Source organism: Rhinoderma darwinii, chromosome 6 (assembly GCF_050947455.1).
Source record: "Rhinoderma darwinii isolate aRhiDar2 chromosome 6, aRhiDar2.hap1, whole genome shotgun sequence".
Classification (NCBI taxonomy): Eukaryota; Metazoa; Chordata; class Amphibia; order Anura; family Rhinodermatidae; genus Rhinoderma; species Rhinoderma darwinii.
In genome coordinates this window covers 33,911,725-33,930,509 of record NC_134692.1, presented here as the reverse complement: position 1 = coordinate 33,930,509, position 18,785 = coordinate 33,911,725, and the positions used below count along the sequence as shown (strand labels likewise).

Below are 18,785 nucleotides of genomic sequence, written 5' to 3'. Positions count from 1 at the left end.
AGGGCATTACTAAACTAGTGACAGAGCCTCTTTAAACAAGCATGCCAGTATGAACAAATTAGATTAACCTGCACGGTGAAAAGGGAACAATCAGGTGTATTTCAAGCACCTGTTCAGTTTAGGACCATGTTTGGACTGTGTTCACGCTGCATTGTTGTTGTGTTTTTAACATGCCGTTCCTTGTTTTAATTGATGAACTCCAATTGGGAGACATGGAAGTTTGTATAGCAAAGCCAAAAAACACGTTAAAAACGTAACAAAAACACAGTGTGAACTCAGTCTTAGGGTCTCTTTTTAATTTTGGACCTATGAGAACACACAATAGCTTGGTAGAATTGAACGTAAAAGCTGATAGGGACAAACAGCAGCAAGATGAATGGATGTAATAATCACAACCATACATTTGAGAAACCTGAAGACCAACGACATGACGTTATATAAAACACCTGAAGTGAATTGCCACACTATAACATCATTTTTTTTTAACCTAAATAGGTAAAAAATTCTATCTGAGTAATTTCTTAATAGCTTTTTATAGTGGTTTTAGCTCAGTTTTTCTGATAAAGAGCTCTAAATCACCTGTATAGAGAAGAGATATAAGGCAATATTCTGCATGCAGCCACCACCATTGGAGGGAACTTAGAAGCTAATTGCATACTAATTATACATTGATCTCAGTAATAAAAAAAAGTATGCACCAGGGCTCCCTCTAGTGGTAGTTGCAGACAGACAGAATTGTATTTGATAGTGTGTTCACATCCGTGTCGGGCTGCCGTTCATCGGTTCCATTCGACCTTTCTGTCAGAGGAACCGATGAACAGAAAGCCAAACGGAAACCATACCTTCTGTCTGCATCACAATTTATTTCAATGGTAATGCTTCCGCTGCAATTGGTCTCCGTTCCGTAAGGGCTCTGTTTTTTTTTGCGAAAACAATAGCCTTGATCAGCATAGAATTTTGAAGCTAAAAACAACATGGTGTTAAAAGGTGAACATTCACTTTAAGGTAAATAAATTATAATATTGAAAGTTTAAAGTTGTCGACACAAAAAGTCTTTGACAAAATAATTTTCCGTGTGTAACTTCTATATAGACACTAGCTTGCTTTTTCTAAGTGAAAAATTTTAGACCTTTTATAAACCTAGACATCAGAAATGTATTGTATGTCCTTTGTAGCAAATGTAAGCAAATTTTGTTTGTATATAAAACTTCATAAAAAAAACAGAAAAAAAGAAACACATAAAGTGTACAATATTAACTATCAAACCTATTTTCTGACTACTATGTATAGTCCTGGAAGAAGTGAGATATGAATTACTTCAACTCATCCGGAACCTGTCTAAGAAATTCCCAGCCCCAGTTTGACGGTATTGTAACTGTTAGTGTTAAGTAGGACTTCGGCAATCCAAGCAATGAATCATCTCCTGTAAATACAGTACAAGCACTTTCTAAGACGTAGTCAAGTGTAACAGCAGATAATTCACACTTCTTGGAAACAAACTGTCACAACTGAGATGCAGCATCTTTTGACAGAATGACTATATCCTTTTCTGTAGACCCACAGAAATATTTCAAGGTTGGAAGATGAGATGAGAAAACTGCAGGACACAGCAGACCTTTTTGAAGTGTGCATCCCAGAATATAAACAACTACGTCAGTGTCGTGCCGCCATTATCTTGCTGAAGTCTGTATGGGATATGGTCATATTTGTACAGGTAAGATGAAATTTAAAAAAAATTCTGCAACCCAACCCAAAATTAGAGGAATAATATACTTAACTTTTAATCAAATTAATTACATATTAATGCATTGACCATCCATATTTGTCCAGCCATTCAGAATTCTTGCAATCTGCTGTTAGGTAATTGTTATTAATTTGCTATTAGTTAATTGCTATTAAAGAAAAAAAAAACACATTAGTGTATGTAAAAATATTAAAATTATGCTTATATATGATCAGGTCCAGAGCCTAAGGCTGCAGTACTGAGAGTCTTGATGGCAACATGATAAATGAAAGAAACACACACGGCGCCACATAGTGTGAGTAAGCCCAAAATAACAGTCAGGGGATGACGAATGAATGCGTACCACAGCTGGATAGGTCAATCACTTTAAGACAGATGAAAATCGTAGAGAGTGCTGCTGCCGAAATCCCAAACGGTTACGCCAATGGGCAACCGTGCAAAATGATCAATTGAAGGTATAAAACGGGGATCATATAGGGCGCTGCTACTCAATAAAGATGCATGAATTATTAGATAGTATTTATTTGTAAGAAGGCTACGCGTTTCAATGCCGCACCGGCCTGAGGAAGATGCCGGTGCGGCATTGAAACACGTAGCCTTCTTACAAATAAATATTATCTAATAATTCATGCATCTTTATTGATGGCAACATGTCCCCTTCAGATATATTTGGTGGTACTACCGTGTTTCCCCGAAAGTAAGACAGTGTCTTACTTTCTTTTTATCCCCAAAAGCCCCACTATGTCTTACTTTCGGGGTATGTCTTATATTGGAAAAAAATTGTCAAATTTTTTTTTTTAACCATAAAATTAACATTTATTAACAACCTGAACAGTATTGTATTCACCACAAAACAGTTTTATAAAAGGAAGTGCCAAGAATGTCTTGTTACAACATTGCATAACATGTAAAACAATGAAAAATGGTAAGAACGAACAGTGGAATACTGGAAGATAAAACAGATTTATTCCATGACAACCATGTCATCATCCTCAGGAATATCATCATAAACATCCACACTCTTAGGTTCCTGTGGATTTTCTTGGGACTCTCGGGACGACATTTCTTGCCGAATCATTGGCCCATATTTCTCATGGGTAGCAACGGCACTGTCCTGAAATGAGCAGGCTTTGTCCAGGTAGCCAGCCCGCAGTGCATTTGCAACGCAGGTGTTAGTGATCTTATTCCAAGAATTCTTCACCCAGTTAACAATCTCTGGCAGTCTGGGCTTCACAAAGTTCCCACGTACATTTCTCTCCATTCGGTTTTCAATGTAGTCATTGATTTCCACACGCAGATAGTCCTTGAACGGCTTGTTAATGGCGATATCGAGAGTCTGAAGATAAGCCGTCATCCCTGCAGGAATCATGATTTGGTCGATTCTCCGCTCATGAAGGAAGTTTTTCATGGTTTTGGCGCGGTGTGTGCTGGCTGCATCCCAGATCAGCATCCCTCTTTTGTTCCCGCGCATTACAAGCGGCAGCATTAAATCAAGCCACTTTCTTATAACATCTTGTGTGGCCCAGGCTTTTTCAGTTTCCAGCACATAAATGCCAGAAACCCGCTCAATCTTCTCCTTCTTGCCCTTTGCAATGAGTAGCGGTGTTGCTTTAGTGCCATCCAGACGAATCGTCAAAATGCAGGTGACACGTGCACTTTCATAAGCGGTGGAGGGAACGTACACTGAGGAGGCACCTCGTTGATCAATGGTGGTTTGAGCTGCTTGGCCCATGAACACGGCAGTTTCATCCATGGCGATCATGTTGCAAAGACTGTATTTAGAGAAGTCAATGTCATCCACAAACTTCTTGTAGGCTAATGCACGTTTAACAATCTCAGCATCTTCCAACCTAAAGAGGGTTGTGGATCTTCTCAAAGACAGGTCATTGCGTTCAAGAAAGTTATCCACCCAGTGCTGTGATGCCTTGAATTGTTCAGGGGAAATGTCAAACTGTGGCGACACTGCAAGTGCATATTCCTGAATCTGAGCCCTGGTCACCACCAATGTCTTTGCTCTCCTGTCTGCAACCCACTCAGAGACCAGGCTTTCCAGCTCTGTATACATTGGTTGCCGACCACATCCAATCTTGCGCTTTTTAGCCATTCCGCTCTCCACTTTTTCACTCAGGTTAGTGTATTCTGCACGCCATTTTTGGACCAGTCGGTGATCCAACATTTTCTCCTTGCAGAACTGCACTACATTTTTGCCCCAAGATTCTTCGACAATCGCTTTTTTATACTCCACGGTGTAACTCTTCCTTTTACCACTGGAATCGGAAGCGCTCATGTCTAGGGGCAAAAATATAGCATACGGTATAAGCACTGCTTGTGGTTCCGTATCACAGTCTCCCATAGGGTTACAGCTCCATACAGTATCCCACACAGCGTGTTTTTGTATGTTGTCCATGGTCCTGATGGACCACGGAAAACATTACTGCTGCTCCCGCGGCCTCCACATCCCTCCGCTCATCCCGCTCTAACCGTCCGCATCCCGCAGTTAAAGGGGCACTGACAGCTAAAAAAACTGTGTAAAATGTGTTTTTTTAGTTTATATGCATTTTACCTTCTGTGACGGGCGGGGGGGGGGGGGGGGGAGGTTTCTTTGGAGTAGGGACGTGCCCGAGTAAATTTGCATAGGCGCGTCCTAAGCCGTCAAACAGCTCATGTGGGCACAGCAAAGTGCAAACCTGTACCTATACCTGTATAGGTACCAGTGTGATACAGTACCACCTGCTGTATTTAATCCAGTGTTACACCTGCTGATACCCACTGGGTTACATACAGCATATGATACCCCAGTATGCCAGTGTGTATGTTTTACTGATGTATGATTAATACTGTGTGCATTACCGTATTTTAAGCAGGAGGCGGCATTGACAAGTACAGGGGACGGCGCGGTGACGTATGGAGAGGGGGGCGGCGCGGAAGTGGGCAGGAGGCGGCAATACCCCCGTGTTTCCCCGAAAGTAAGACATATGTCTTACTTTCGGGGTACGGCTTATATTAGCCGACCCCCCTGAAACCCCCGATACGTCTTACAATCGGGGGTGTCTTACTATCGGGGAAACACGGTAGCAATACAGTTCTATTGTATAAGTCAAACAATAACAATAATTGATTCTTCTATCATTTTGTGACTTTACACTGGCCAATTAGTATTATTTGGAAATGTACAAAATATAACCACAAAAGCTGCGTCCCCACCCCGCTTTTGGAATACAAAACTTTGAAGTGTCTCAGTGGTTTAAAAAATATGGGGTATGCAAAAATTGCTCTCTACCTGAAGGAACAAAACGGTCTTCCTGTGCCATGTGTAGGTGACTACCCTGTAAAACAATGTCTGACACCTTTAGGCCAGGATCTCACACATGTTGTTTTTATGCTGTTTTGGGCTCAGGTTTTTAAGCCAAAGCCTAAAGTGGATCCAAAAGGAAGGAAGACAGATGCATCTTTTTCTTTTGTGTCCACTACTTTGTTTGGCTCAAAAAACAAAGCGGAAAAACTGCCACACAAACTGCATAAAAATTACGTGTGTGATCCTGGCCTAAAGGGGTTGTCTCCCAAAGAAAACCATTTTTCAAATAAAAGCTGGCCGCTGCAATGGACCCATAATATTCAGGAAAATGGCTGTCCAAGTGATAAATGGACATCTCCAGCCCTCAAGAGCGAGAGCTGCTGTTGGTTAATGACTTTCCGCTTTGGCTCATAGAGGGGGGGGTCCCAAATAGACGACTCCGCTCTATGATGTCCATACACCCTAATAGGGCATATGGACAGACTTTGACTTTGTGAAACAAGCCCTTTAAAGAATCTATAAATATGGAGTAAATCACCTCAGACTAGTAAACACTGTCCGTGAACCTTTTTGGAATATCTGATTGTCCATGTAGGCTTGATCCTTGAGTGGATCCAAGTCACCAAATACATAGATGTCTGCTAAGTCCACACATAAAGGCCACTATTCCAGCCAGTTAGGTAGATATTAATTCATTTGGTGAACCAAAGACTGATCCTGCAGTCATGTGTTATCTTTGAGTGTAAATGCACAAATAACGACAGACAAACCATCTGTACAGCGATCATATATAAATGCTTGCCGTTTGAACGGTCACGACTTGCTATGTACTTGATTCTCACTCGGTGGTATCAATTTATCTTTGTGTAAAGTTACCCTTATTACTCTCTTCCATCTTCCCCCTCTACTCTCTCTTAGTAAGAAGAGGAGTCAGAGAGGTGGAGTAACGCTATTCAGTGATCAGACACACAGGGTTTATTTGTAGTCTGTAACTATGGAGGCACATAGGTCGGCATAAGAGCTGTATACGCAAAACAGATATTTTCAAGTAAGCCTTTATTTTAGATGTATAGAAGCAATAAAAATAAATAGTTGCAAAAGTGTACATAGTCTTTAAAAAAAGGAGGACATTTTGAAATGAGTTTACAATGCTCTTGTACTATAAAATTATTTTTCTATTGTGCATGACCCACAATCAGGACATTGCATTAACTCAGGTTTTATCTACCTCAATTAATAAACTACATGGAAATAGTTGCCGCTGCTAAATTAGTTGACATCAGCATGCTCTGGCCAATTAAACACTGACGTTGATAAGTTTGGCTATTTGCTTTTCATCATTGCTATAATTGCATAGTCATTACCTTGGTGTGAAATTGCATTGCTAGCAAGATTTTATGTGTGAGGTAAAGTGAGGAGCAGCCAAACATTGCCGCAAAATCAATGTGAACAGTTCTATTTAAACTCATATTATGGGAAAAACAATCCATATCTGGTGTGTAGAGGCAAATATCGATTATTCCTGCAATATGAGAGCCGTTTGATGATAATACATGATATTAATATATATGCAAATGATTTACGGTTTATGACAGGGTTGTAGAAAGTTATTTTTGCTTACTAAGCAACCGAAGCTGGCGGGGCATGAGCCCTGGGTGCTGGCTGTGACTGGGGTAACAAGCACTACTAATAAAGTTTTAATAAAAAAATTAGGGATACATACTATTTTGGTATGAGTGCCATGCCAGAGCAATGATTGGGCCACTGAACTGCAATTTAAATGGGTCCCAGGTATGAAGACAGTTGAACTTGTCTAGTCTCTTGTGGAGTTACAGTGTTATTTTGTGCAAATGTAAAGTAACCCTACAGGAAAAAGTTTAAAATGGCCCTTTTGTCCAGAGGGAAGTTACTCACCCCACAACCAAAGTTATACTTATGTGGTTACCACTATTCCTAGCTTCTAGTATTTAATATGAGGAAGGGGGCATGGGGTTTACAATGACTATTTGACAATATGTGGCCCAGAAATTTGGTATTATGGTCCTGAAGACCTAGGATAAGCTCACACGGAGGGGAACTGAACCGGCCGTAAAGGGTGTATTCAGTAATGGCCACACGATTTTGAAGGTAAAGGGCTGTTATACCTGGAAAAAAACTTTCAGCTATTAACAGGCAATTTGACAGCCACGCTGAACCTGGTGCCAGCGCGGCAGTTGGTTGCATCATTGGCCGTGTGGCCTTACCCTAAATAGGATGTATGGAAAAGGTTTGTCTAAAGTGGACAGACCCTTTAATGATAAATTTATCTCTATATTACCTTTATTTTTTAAACCAATTTTGGTGCCTAAGACACGTGCTACTGCTATCTTTAACCCCTTGGCGACATCCACCGTACATGTATGGCGAATGCCGCTGGCATATGTATTTTGCAGGCATAGGAGCTGAGCCTGCTCCATAAAGAGCGGGTGTCTGCTCTATATTATAGCTGAGCCTTGCTCTAACGGTCGGGATCAGAGAAAATTCCGATCCCAGTTGTTTAACCACTTAGATGCCACTGTCAATAACATTGTCATAGCAGTAAGGGGCGTAGTGAAGGCTCCTATATCTTCCATCTTGCACCACCTATTAGGCCCTGCCAGAGGCAGTGCTCAATAGGGGAGCATTAGAAAAATACATTAGACAATACACTGCAATACCGAATTATTGTAGTATGATTAAATCCTTTAGTGGGACTTAAAAAAAAAAAGTTAAAATAAACATAATATATTTTTCAAGATTATGCAAAAAAAAAACATTTTTTAAAACTATCCGAACTGTTAAAATATAGTGTTATTGATCTAGCACAGTAAACGCCGTAAAAATAAATAAATGCTATAATTGATTTGTTTTTCTGGTCATCTCACCACCCAAACAAAAAGGGAATTAAAAGTGATCAAAAAGTCATATGTTCCACAAAATGGTACCAACAAAAACTGGAGCTCGGCCCGCAAATGAACAAGCTTTCCCACAGTACCATGGACAAAACAAAATAAAAAAAAGTTATGATTCTCAGAATATGGCAACACAAAACAATATATTTTTTAACAAATTGTTTTGTTTTTTTTTAAAAGTAGTAAAACATTAAAAAACTATATAAAAAATTGGTATCACCATAATCCAACTGACCCGCAGAATAAAGTTAACATGGCATATCCACAGGATGTCTCCCATAGAAGTGAATGGGAGTTACAGAAAACACGTAGCATGGCAAGCTATGCTGTTTCGTAGCTACCGAGTTCCGGAAACAGTGTAGCTCGCCGTGCTACACTGTTTTAGTAACTCCCATTCACTTCTATTGGAGTTACGGAAACAGCGTAGCTCAATGAGCACTCGACTGTTTCCGTAACTCCCAACCCCATAACCAGGAAGTGGGTGGGTGGGAGGCAGGAGAGCCGAGTAAGCTAGAATGGGGTTATGGGGGCTCTGTTCTAGAGATAGGTGCAGGTCCCAGAGGTGGGGCCCTGTATCAAACAGACTTTTATGGCATATCCTCTGGATATGCCATAAATGTCCAGGATAGAAAAAAAAACCTTAAATGGTGCAATACAACTCCTTACAATACGACTTGTCCTGCAAAAAAAAAACCTTATACAGCTTTGTCGACTGAAAAAACTAAAATGCTATGGTTCTTGGAAGACAAAACAAAAATAAAAACCCTAGTTTTAAAAAAGTCAAACATTTTTTTTGTAGGGAATGCATAATCTTTTTATCCACTGTAGATGAATTGAATTGAAAATGGAATTGAATTGTGAAATGTAAAATATTCAATAAAAATGGAACGCAATGTAGGGAACACAATAGGGAAAACAATAGGGAATATTAATTGAATGCATTGGTTATGTATAATTTTTCACTGATAATCAAACTAGGTGACACTGAAATATTAATTATAATTAGTAAAATAGTGGTTTCATTACATGAAAACTTTTGGAAACACGGCACTTTTATATTCCTATCATAGGGAATGTCACAAAGTTAGAAAATGTTATAGAATTTGAACAATAAATATGTCAGTAATTTGCTCGAATAATAGGTCTGCTTTCTGCAAAGGTACTGAAAATGTTAAATTATTACAGTCAACTATTTACTTTGAAAGACACTTTCAAAGTTTCCAACGCCTTCAAGTTCTGAATATTTTGAAGACGTTAAACGGAATATAAATGTATCAATATGGCTAAATAATATTCATTGTGATTCTATTAACACAGCTTGATTTTGTATAACTAGTGAGTACAGAATATTACATGGCATCTTGTGACATTTTCCCGTTTTCTCACAAAGTTGCAATTTTTTTTTGCATTAGACAAGCATTAAGGACTGGATGAAAACCCCATGGAAACAGATAAATGTTGAACAAATGGATATGGAGTTGAGAAGATTTGCAAAGGTAAGGAAAGACTTTCCACTTATCAACAATGTATGGAGAGGGATGTTTTATGAATATTTCATGCTCATTTGATATCACCCACTTCAGTATGCATATATTCTGTATGTGATGTTATTTTGTAGACTGCCTTACCAACAAAAATGGGTTTTGTGTATTATTCACTTTTATTTTTTTTAAAGTGCACCTTCAACATGCCTTATTTGCAGTCACTATGTGAGTCTTTTTCTTGTAAGTTCAGCCATTTGTGCTTCAAATTTTTCCTACATTTATTTTCTGACACAAGAAGAAGCTACTTCCTGTCAGCCATGTTTCTTCCTGTCAGCCATGTTTTATAGTTGCTAAGCTCTTGAACACCCAGGCTTCTTCTCCTGCATCCATCTGTCTGCTCCCTTGTGCAACCAATCAGTCTCCTTCCTTTCCTTCCCACTATGCCTGATTTAATCTGTTTCTGTAGTTTGCAGGCTGTCTTTGCATATGTTCATTACAGAGGTTTAGCTCTAGGGGGTGCAGAGGTAGCAGTTGCACCCAGGCTCTGGTGCATGAGGGGCCCAATATCTCCTGCCACATAAGACCCCAATATTATAAATACCACATGGCGGGGTGGGGGGGGGGGGTTGTTACAGATTTTATTTTGGGGCCAAGGAGCTTCAATTTATACCTCTGGTTCATTATAAGGTTCGGTACATTCTTTTATCTGGTAGCTATATAAATTAAAGGCTATGTACACCTTTGAACTCACATTTTTTCTTCTTCAATAAAACAATGTTTAAGGTGATTTTAAGTAACCTTCAAATTGTTTTTATTAAATAAAAAAATAAATCCTGTATACATAGAAGCTGTATCTTGACGTCAAAGACGATTCCGTCAGGTCAGCTGGACTGACAGCTCAGCACAAAGCTGGCCCTGCGTGTCTCTAACACAAAGGAAGTAGCCAATAACGGTCACATCTAGGTTGCATGCCAAGGGACACACAGGACCAACTTCCAGCGAAGCCGTCAGTCCAGCTGACCTGACAGCTGTCCTGTATACATGGAAGCTGTATCTTAAAAAGTAAATTTCAAATTTGCTTAAAATCCCCTTAAACATTGTTTTAAAAATAATTTAAAAAAAAAAGAGTTTAAAGGTGTTCATAGCTTCTACCTAAAGCGGTTCCCACTGTTAATGGCGTGCAAATAACAGCAGCCAATTCAGTGAGACAATTTGACAGCTGGATTGACTGACAGAAATAGTTGGTAGTAAATTCATTATACTAATTGTGATTTCTGACTTAGACACATGACAGAATCTATCACAATATGTAGATTTTGAGTACAAAAGGCATTTGTGTTACAAAGATTTGTTCCAATGATATGAACAAATATAAAAGACTCTTGCAGCAAATTTCTTTGTACACCACTCATTCTTTCATACAATTAATCATTAAACATTCCTCAATTTCATCACTACAGGACTTTGTGTCTATGATAAAACTAAAGTTCAAATAAGAAACAGAATATTCTCTTTTTAAAGGGAAAGGATGTAATTTCTGATATCACTCCAATCATTATAAAGGGTGTTTCAAAGAAGTGCCACTTAACAATTAAGTGAAAAGATCCACTTATATGATCCTTGTACTAATTACCTGGTAATTAATTGTATATTTTTCTGTTCAGGTGAAGGATAGAAAGAATATTCTATAACATGAGAACATTAATTCTCATAATCACAACATTGAGGATCTACAGAAGTTTCAGATTATTATTATTATTATTATTATTATTATTATTATATTGTTTGCTGTTGTTCAAATTGATGATGATGAAGTACCAATAAATTTGTAAGCTTCTGTTCATATCTGCATCGTGTTTCCGTTTCCAATGGAAACCCCCTGCAGTTCTGTATGTGTTATATGACGGATACCAACCAGCGGTCGTCAGACCCTATTAACTTATACTGGAGTCCATCCAGTTCTGTCATTTTGAAAAGAAGAATAGTTCTGCATGCAGCGCTATTTTTCCCATGCGGTCTTATAGAAACCGTGACAGAGGCTCCAAAAAGAGTCTTCAACGCCGATGTAAACAGAGCTTTACTCATAACAATTTTTCAAACCAACAATGAACAATGGCCATTTCCATCGGGACTAACCTCACTCACAGTGGAGAGGAAGATCCTCGCTGCCAACTGAGGGGTGTCGTTGTTGCCCAGCAATGGCTCTTTTGAGAGTTGTGTACTAAGCAGGGTTGCCTATAGTAAATATTGCAAAGAGCAGCATTTACTGATCGTGCCGATAATGATAGTTTTTACAGTGTCACGATCAATAAAGAATAACAATAAATAATTATTTAATCACTGGGAACAGGCTGTTACCATTAGATCACTGTTACACTGATAATGTATTCCTGGCTTACCTGTGCCCCCATAGTAAAAAATGCAATAAGATAACTAAATATTTATTTAAAGGGGTAATCCCAACTCAGAAATTTTTGCCATATTCATAGGATATGCTATAAATGTCTGATAGATGCAGGTTTAATTTAACACCTTCCTCGTGATGTGCTACTGGTCTGTTCTATAAACATCACAGCTAAACTCAAAAAGACATTGACAGATGCTTTCTTAATCTTACAATTAGAAATGGGACAACGCTTAAAACAGTCTATAATATCTATACAGAATATACGGTAGTCTTCTATAAAAGTTTAGAAGTATTGGCAAAAGTTTTATGGTTTTTTTCTTCAGTACAATAGATACGGGTCCCTCAAACAAGTATTCTCTGCCCATTGCAAATAAAGAGTAGTAATAATAATACTAATACTAATAATAATAATAATAATAATAATAATAATAATAATAATGCTAATAATAAGATAAATGATATCTGGCAATATGTTGGTAAATAACAAGTATTGGTTAGTGAGCCATTATAGATCATCCCTATTATTTCTAAAGTTATCTGACAAATATATATTTTCAGTACAGTGTAACTTTCTACTGGCTCTTGATTCTCGTGGAGACAAGTTTATTTTATTTTGGACTGAATTACAAGTATTATTCAACATGTATAAAATTAAAGGGTATTAGAAGATGTGTGCAAGCCTTGGTCTTCAGTGTTGTGCTTATACATTGTCATAAACCTACTGAGTGCATAATTCAATATACAACTTCCTCCCGGGATTTATTTATGTTATCTATATTTTTTTTTAGGAAATGAAGACCCTTGATAAAGAGATAAGAACCTGGGATGTCTATTTGGGCTTGGAGTCTACTGTTAAAAATCTAATAACTTCTCTGAGAGCAGTGAACGAGCTGCAGAACCCTGCTGTCCGGAAGAGACATTGGTTGCAGTTAATGAGCAAGACGGGGGTATGTGTCCATCAGTTCTTGCTCTTCTTCTATAGAGATATTACGTTCGCCAACTGCTGACTTGATGCTTTGTGTTCCCTCTTCAAGGTGAGGTTTATAATGAATGAAGAGACTGTCCTTGGGGATCTCCTGGCCTTGCAACTGCATAGAGAGGAGGATGAAGTAAAGAATATTGTGGACAAGGCAGTGAAGGAAATGGCAATAGAAAAGGTTAGTCTTTTTTTCCTAAAGTATAAACAATGCAAATTTTATTTTTACAATCTGTAACATAATGGTGCCACAATAAGCTTGTTAAAGGGGTCGTCTAGTTTTGAAAACCCATTTTTATATACTCTATTAGGGAATTTTGAGTTAATAGAGGGGGTCCTCTGCTAAGGATTCTCATCTCTTGGCCAGAGTGGAGAGCAGTTACATAGAGTTTCTCTCTCTCTGGAGGACCTGTCCTGTGCTGCATCACACAGACAACCCATTGATATGGATGGGTACCCTCCATGAATTTATGGAAAGATGTTTTCAGGTGTCAGTTCAGTCATCTGTTACAAACAGAAATGACCACGTTTCTCCTCACCTTCACGACCATGGTGTGGAGGAATTTGAATGTAGCGGTACTCGAGCATTTACCCTGCCGCTCCATTAACTCCATTCAAAGACTATTGGATTGATGGAAATAGCCGAGTGTAGCACTCGGTTGCGGGGCCACCAGCAGTCATACATTCAGTGGAAAGGTGATAAACGTATTTTAATGGAAAACCCCTTTAATTTATTAACTTGTAGTTACCAGAGGATATGAGTTTGTCATAAAAATATAAATGCATGACAATTACCATTCCACCGACTATCTTCAGTCACTATCGCGCAAAGTCCATATAAGTGGAGAATTTCTTCTGGGACTTTCAATAAGGCTAGGGTCACATTTTGTAGCAAGACTTTTCTTTCCAAAACAGTAATTAAAACACGAATGAGCGATTTTCAGAATTCCATATTATTCCATCTAGGAAAAAAAGTTGCTACCATTTTATAAAATCGCTTGGAAATCACATCAAGTAGTAATTTAACAAAATAAATGGCTAGCGATTCGCTTGACTCTATTGATGTTCAAGATATTTTCAAGCTACTCAATGAATTCCTCAGGACTGGAGGGATTTTCAAAGTAGAGCGATAAGGCTAAAGCTCCACTTTGACACAGAATCACCCGTGATGTGCGGTAAAACACTGTATTTCAACGACTCCCAAGCGACTTAAAAGTTTTCCTTTGAGAAAGAAAGTTGCAAGAAAAAATTAGACAAACTAGAACTGGCGACCATTGCAAAAAGTCTCACCAAATTTTTTCCCATCTGCCAACATTGAAGTTTCCTTATTTTACTGCGAATTGTGGGTGTCTCTCTGTCTGGATCCAGGAGTGGCAAGCTCAGTGGGCTTCTCTGTGAGTACATCAATAGAGCTGAAATAACAGAGCAGGAGAAATGCTCTAATTTGCTAACGTTCTCTATGTTACAATACTTTCCTATGTACTGATTTCAGAGACTAGATCCGCAGGGGCGTTCCTTAACACTAGAAGCCCCATGCGTAGCACTAACAGAAATGCTGTTGATGTTTTGCAGAACTCAAAATTTATGGTCCATGTACAGAGCATGCTGGAACTAATAGTCCACATTACAAGTGCTGAACTACATATGCTACTGCAATTTTACCATGACCTCCTACTTTGCAGTCAATTTAAAAGAAAAACGGCTTCACTACTGCAAAAAAAGTGTATGTGTATCAGTTGTCTGTGATATTGCCGTAAAAATAGCTCATCATAAGTTGTCACACAGTAGGAAGGTGAAAATGCAATGACATCCACATGTATTTATTGCTCAGGTTCTTGTGGAGATGAACCATACTTGGAGCACAATGCAGTTTTCTTATGAGAAGCATCTGGCTACTGGAACACCATTATTAAAATCAGACGAGAACCTAATAGAAACACTTGAAGACAATCAGGTAAATATTCTATACTTTCATTTCTACTCTCTTTATGTAAACCATAGAAGTCAAATATAAATTTATTTGCTAAAGTGTCACTTAACCTGAGATTGGCAGGAGGGATGAGTGAAACAATTCTACACTAATCGAATTCTGTCTGAATTGTCTCAACGTTTCAAATTCAGCGAATCATTAAACTTTTTGGTTTCATGGGACACAAATGGTGGCCATCGGAATCACAGAACCTCAGGAGGGCTTCCCCGTAATGCCTTTTTCAGGCTGCCTAGGTTATCCCTTCCACTGCCCATATATGTTGCTGTCACTTTGACATTACGTGCTGTTTTTTTTTAAATTTTACTTGGATACAGTCCTAGAAGACCTCAGAGAGTCCGACATCAGTTTTTAGGACAATCGGGGCACTTTTAATTTGTGACAAATTTATTTTGACCGAATCAAATCGGATGGCCGATTCGACCAAACAAACAAATTTTGGAAAATTTGCTCATCTCTAGTTGGCAGCTTCTAAAAGTAGAACCAGTAAATTTCAAGAGACTCAAAGTCCAAATACTGCTTCAACCAGAGCAGTTCACAACTAGCACCACAACGTCCACTACACCATCTTGTATAACAGTCACATTAAATAGAATATAACTAGAGTAACAGGACAATGGCATATATATACATAGCATCACATGCTGAATACCGTCACATAAAAATCTTTATTCGTGCAATGTTTTGGCGCTCCATGTGAAGGTATGCAGCTTGTGATGCTATGTATATTTATTTGACCTGTATTTTGCATTCTATTAAGGCTGGCTTCACCCAGCTGTAATATGGGTGTATTTTATTTTCCATATTATTGAAGTAACATCCAGACCCACCATATTTATATCACCATAGGATTCGATGGTGGTCTAAGTTCGGTATGGTAGAACTACAGGGTGGTGGAACAGGACTTTGCACCGCAATACGGGCATTAAATGTGGCCACGTAGCAGACGGAGATGAGATAAACTTTAGATTTAGTGTCCCTGTAAGGTGCACCTAAACTTGTGACTATGACTATGTATCTACTGATTTTTTATTACAATTCACATAAAGAGATTTGTTCTAAAAACTTGGCAACAAAAGGCCTACACATAATATAAAAATAAAGATTTAGCAGCATTTGCAAAAAGTTGTTTGTCCTCCACTCCCGAAGTAAATAAATACGATTAATAAGCCACTACTCTGGTAATATATTTGAGACCTTCGCTGCCGACCAGCCCATTTGGTGGAACTTATAAATGAAAACTACTTTTGGCTGGGTAATTTTGAAGAGTACTGATAAGCAATATATGAAAGAAAAGTTTTGCTGTTTTTTAGAGAAATAAAAGTGACTGTGTCTAGAGCTTTCTTAAAAATATGGTAATTTTATGAAGGCGCTCGGTCCCAGCTGTGACGCTTGACAACATGCAGAAAGTGCAGGGACACTTATGGGAAAGTGCTTGCCTGTGGTGCCTTATTGCTTAAGTATGTCCAACTGCTTTCGCTCCTGTTTGGTTTGAATAAAGAATCAAGAATCAGAGCAAAGTTGCTTGGCTGATGGCTTGGAGCTGAATACAGCCATCAGTTCCATTGTGAGGAGCTGCTTTGAACAAATGAGTGTGGTTTTTGAGCATTTAGCATTTTTTCACTTGTTTTGCAGTTTTCTTTTTTTAGTGCACAATTTCTCTCTTGAGCGCCACACTATTCATACGTCCCAGAACACACAAAATGGACCTCTGTGATCAGCAATTCAATACAACCCTAATTTCAGTTTCGTTTACATCAGTAGGGAGTATCTTGTTGAATTTGGCAAAGTCCAATCTTACTTGTTTTAAAGAGAACTTTAGTAGTTTTGTGCTGGAATGAGCTGCAATATTTTGGTTTTGTTTAAGTTCCTCCATTTTGTAGATTATTACAATTATGGCTGTTTCAGATTTTTGTCTGTGCTTTCCTTGAGGAACTGAATGACCTGTTTGAAAGCAACCTTCAGACTTAAGTCTTTCGTATTCATGGAATAAAATTATTAAAATATTATGGCACTGTCTTCATTTACTGACGGCAATATACTGTATAAAGGCCAAGTATCTATGCTACAAAATGACTTAAAGGGGTTGTCCCAACATTCAATATCTTATTGTATAGGTAAAAAAAAACTAAACAATGTTAGCTATTTACATGCTATTAAAAAAAACCTAGCCAATGAAGAGTAATGACATTTACTTACATAGTATGGAGACTCCTGGTGTTCAGTGTATAGCAATATGCATGTGTGGACACACATGCTCAGTCACTTTCCCCTTAGCCAGGTCTCTGCATAGTGATTCTCTGTTCACTGCAGAGCAGCCAAGAGAAAAAGCTTTCTTTCCTGCTTGTCAGGGAAGGAGCGGAGCCTTTGCAGTAGCATTTCTGTATAGATGAGAAAACTTCTTCCTCTCAGCTTGTTAGGACTGTGAAGGTCCTCACCCTGATAGCTGATATGAACCCTTCACATACCCACTCAGCCTTTTATTGTTTTATTTCATTATATTTTCATTGGTTTCTAAGAAGCTTCATACTGTGGATGTCCCACAGTATATACCTTTACTACTCTGGATCCCGTGTTACCTATCTGCAGGGGAAGTAGGAAGGAATTATATTGTCAGCTGCCAGAGGGGGAAGGAGACTGATTCTGATCAGAGACCCCCCCAGCAGCACAGATTGGCAGCAGCACCAAGGGGGATACAGGGAGGCAAAAACAAAAAGAGAAGAGAGAGGTATTTTTATGTGCTAGAAACACTGCAAATAACCTTAAGGGGGGATTCACACGAGCGTGTATTCGGTCCGTGCGGGCCGCGTGGTTTTCACGCGCCACGCATCGACCAATACAAGTCTATGGGGCAGTACAGACAGTCCGTGCTTTTTGCGCAGCGTTTGTTCGCTGCGTACAAAACGCGACAGGTTCAATAACTCTGCGTATTTCGCGCATCACGCACCCATTGAAGTCAATGGGTGCGTGAAAACCACGCATGTTGCACGGAAGCACTTCCGTGCGAACCGACTGAAACAGCGCACCAGCTGTCAAAAGGATGAATGTAAACAGAAAAGCACCACGTGCTTTTCTGTTTCCGAACATCCAAACGGAGTGTCTTTGAGATGAGCAAACCCGGACAAGCGAACCGAACTTCACCGGGTTCGGCCGAACTCGTTTTGGCCGAACGCGGCAAAAAAATGTCCGGTACGCGACGTCAGGACATAGTCACTGTCCAGGGTGCTGAAAGAGTTAAACTGTTTCAGCACCCTGGACAGTGACTACCGATCCCAAAAAACATGAACCTGTAAAAAAAAACGAAGTTCTGACTTACCGATAACTCCCGGCTTCTTCCTCCAGTCTGACCTCCCGGGATGACAATTCAGTCCAAGTGACAGCTGCAGCCAATCACAGGCCAAGCACAGGCTGCAGCGGTCACATGGACTGCCGCGTCATCCAGGGAGGTGGGGCCTGATGTCAAGAGAGGCGCGTCACCAAGGACGCGTCACCAAGACAACGGCCGGGAGGGCAGATCTCGGTAAGTACGAACTTTTTCTTTTTTTTTAACAGGTTGCTGTATATTGTGTTCGGCATTCACTGTCGAGGGTGCTGAAAGAGTTACTGCCGATCAGTTAGCTCTTTCAGCACCTTGGACAGTGACGGGCGTCGACTAGCCTCATCTCTATGATGGCGGCTGCGCGAAAATCACGCAGCCGCGCATCATACACGGATGACACACGCAGCTGTCAAATGGTTTTTGCGCGCGCAAAACGCAGCGTTGTTTGCACGCGCAAAAACACAACGTCCCTCTGTATCTGCCCTAAAACAGCATTTATAGGTTTTGGTAGGAAAATTATTCCTGGGATAACCTCTTTAAGTACAATACTGTCATATCCATCATATCATACAGCTGCCCCCAAGTAATCCAGCATACTAAAAAGGACTTATGTCAACAGAGAGCACTCTGTATGTAAATGGAG

At 39.4% G+C, this 18,785-nt stretch overlaps 1 protein-coding gene across 1 annotated transcript in view; it reads left to right on the top strand.

Moving 5' to 3' along the window:
• LOC142656572 (dynein axonemal heavy chain 11-like) overlaps nucleotides 1-18,785 on the top strand; it is a 271,269-nt gene that overhangs the window by 22,766 nt on the left and 229,718 nt on the right. Inside the window, exons 11-15 of the mRNA XM_075831503.1 lie at nucleotides 1,556-1,714; nucleotides 9,382-9,465; nucleotides 12,649-12,807; nucleotides 12,895-13,017; nucleotides 14,668-14,790. Of these exons, the coding sequence (XP_075687618.1) occupies nucleotides 1,556-1,714; nucleotides 9,382-9,465; nucleotides 12,649-12,807; nucleotides 12,895-13,017; nucleotides 14,668-14,790 (648 nt within the window). The remainder of the gene's footprint in view (nucleotides 1-1,555; nucleotides 1,715-9,381; nucleotides 9,466-12,648; nucleotides 12,808-12,894; nucleotides 13,018-14,667; nucleotides 14,791-18,785) is intronic.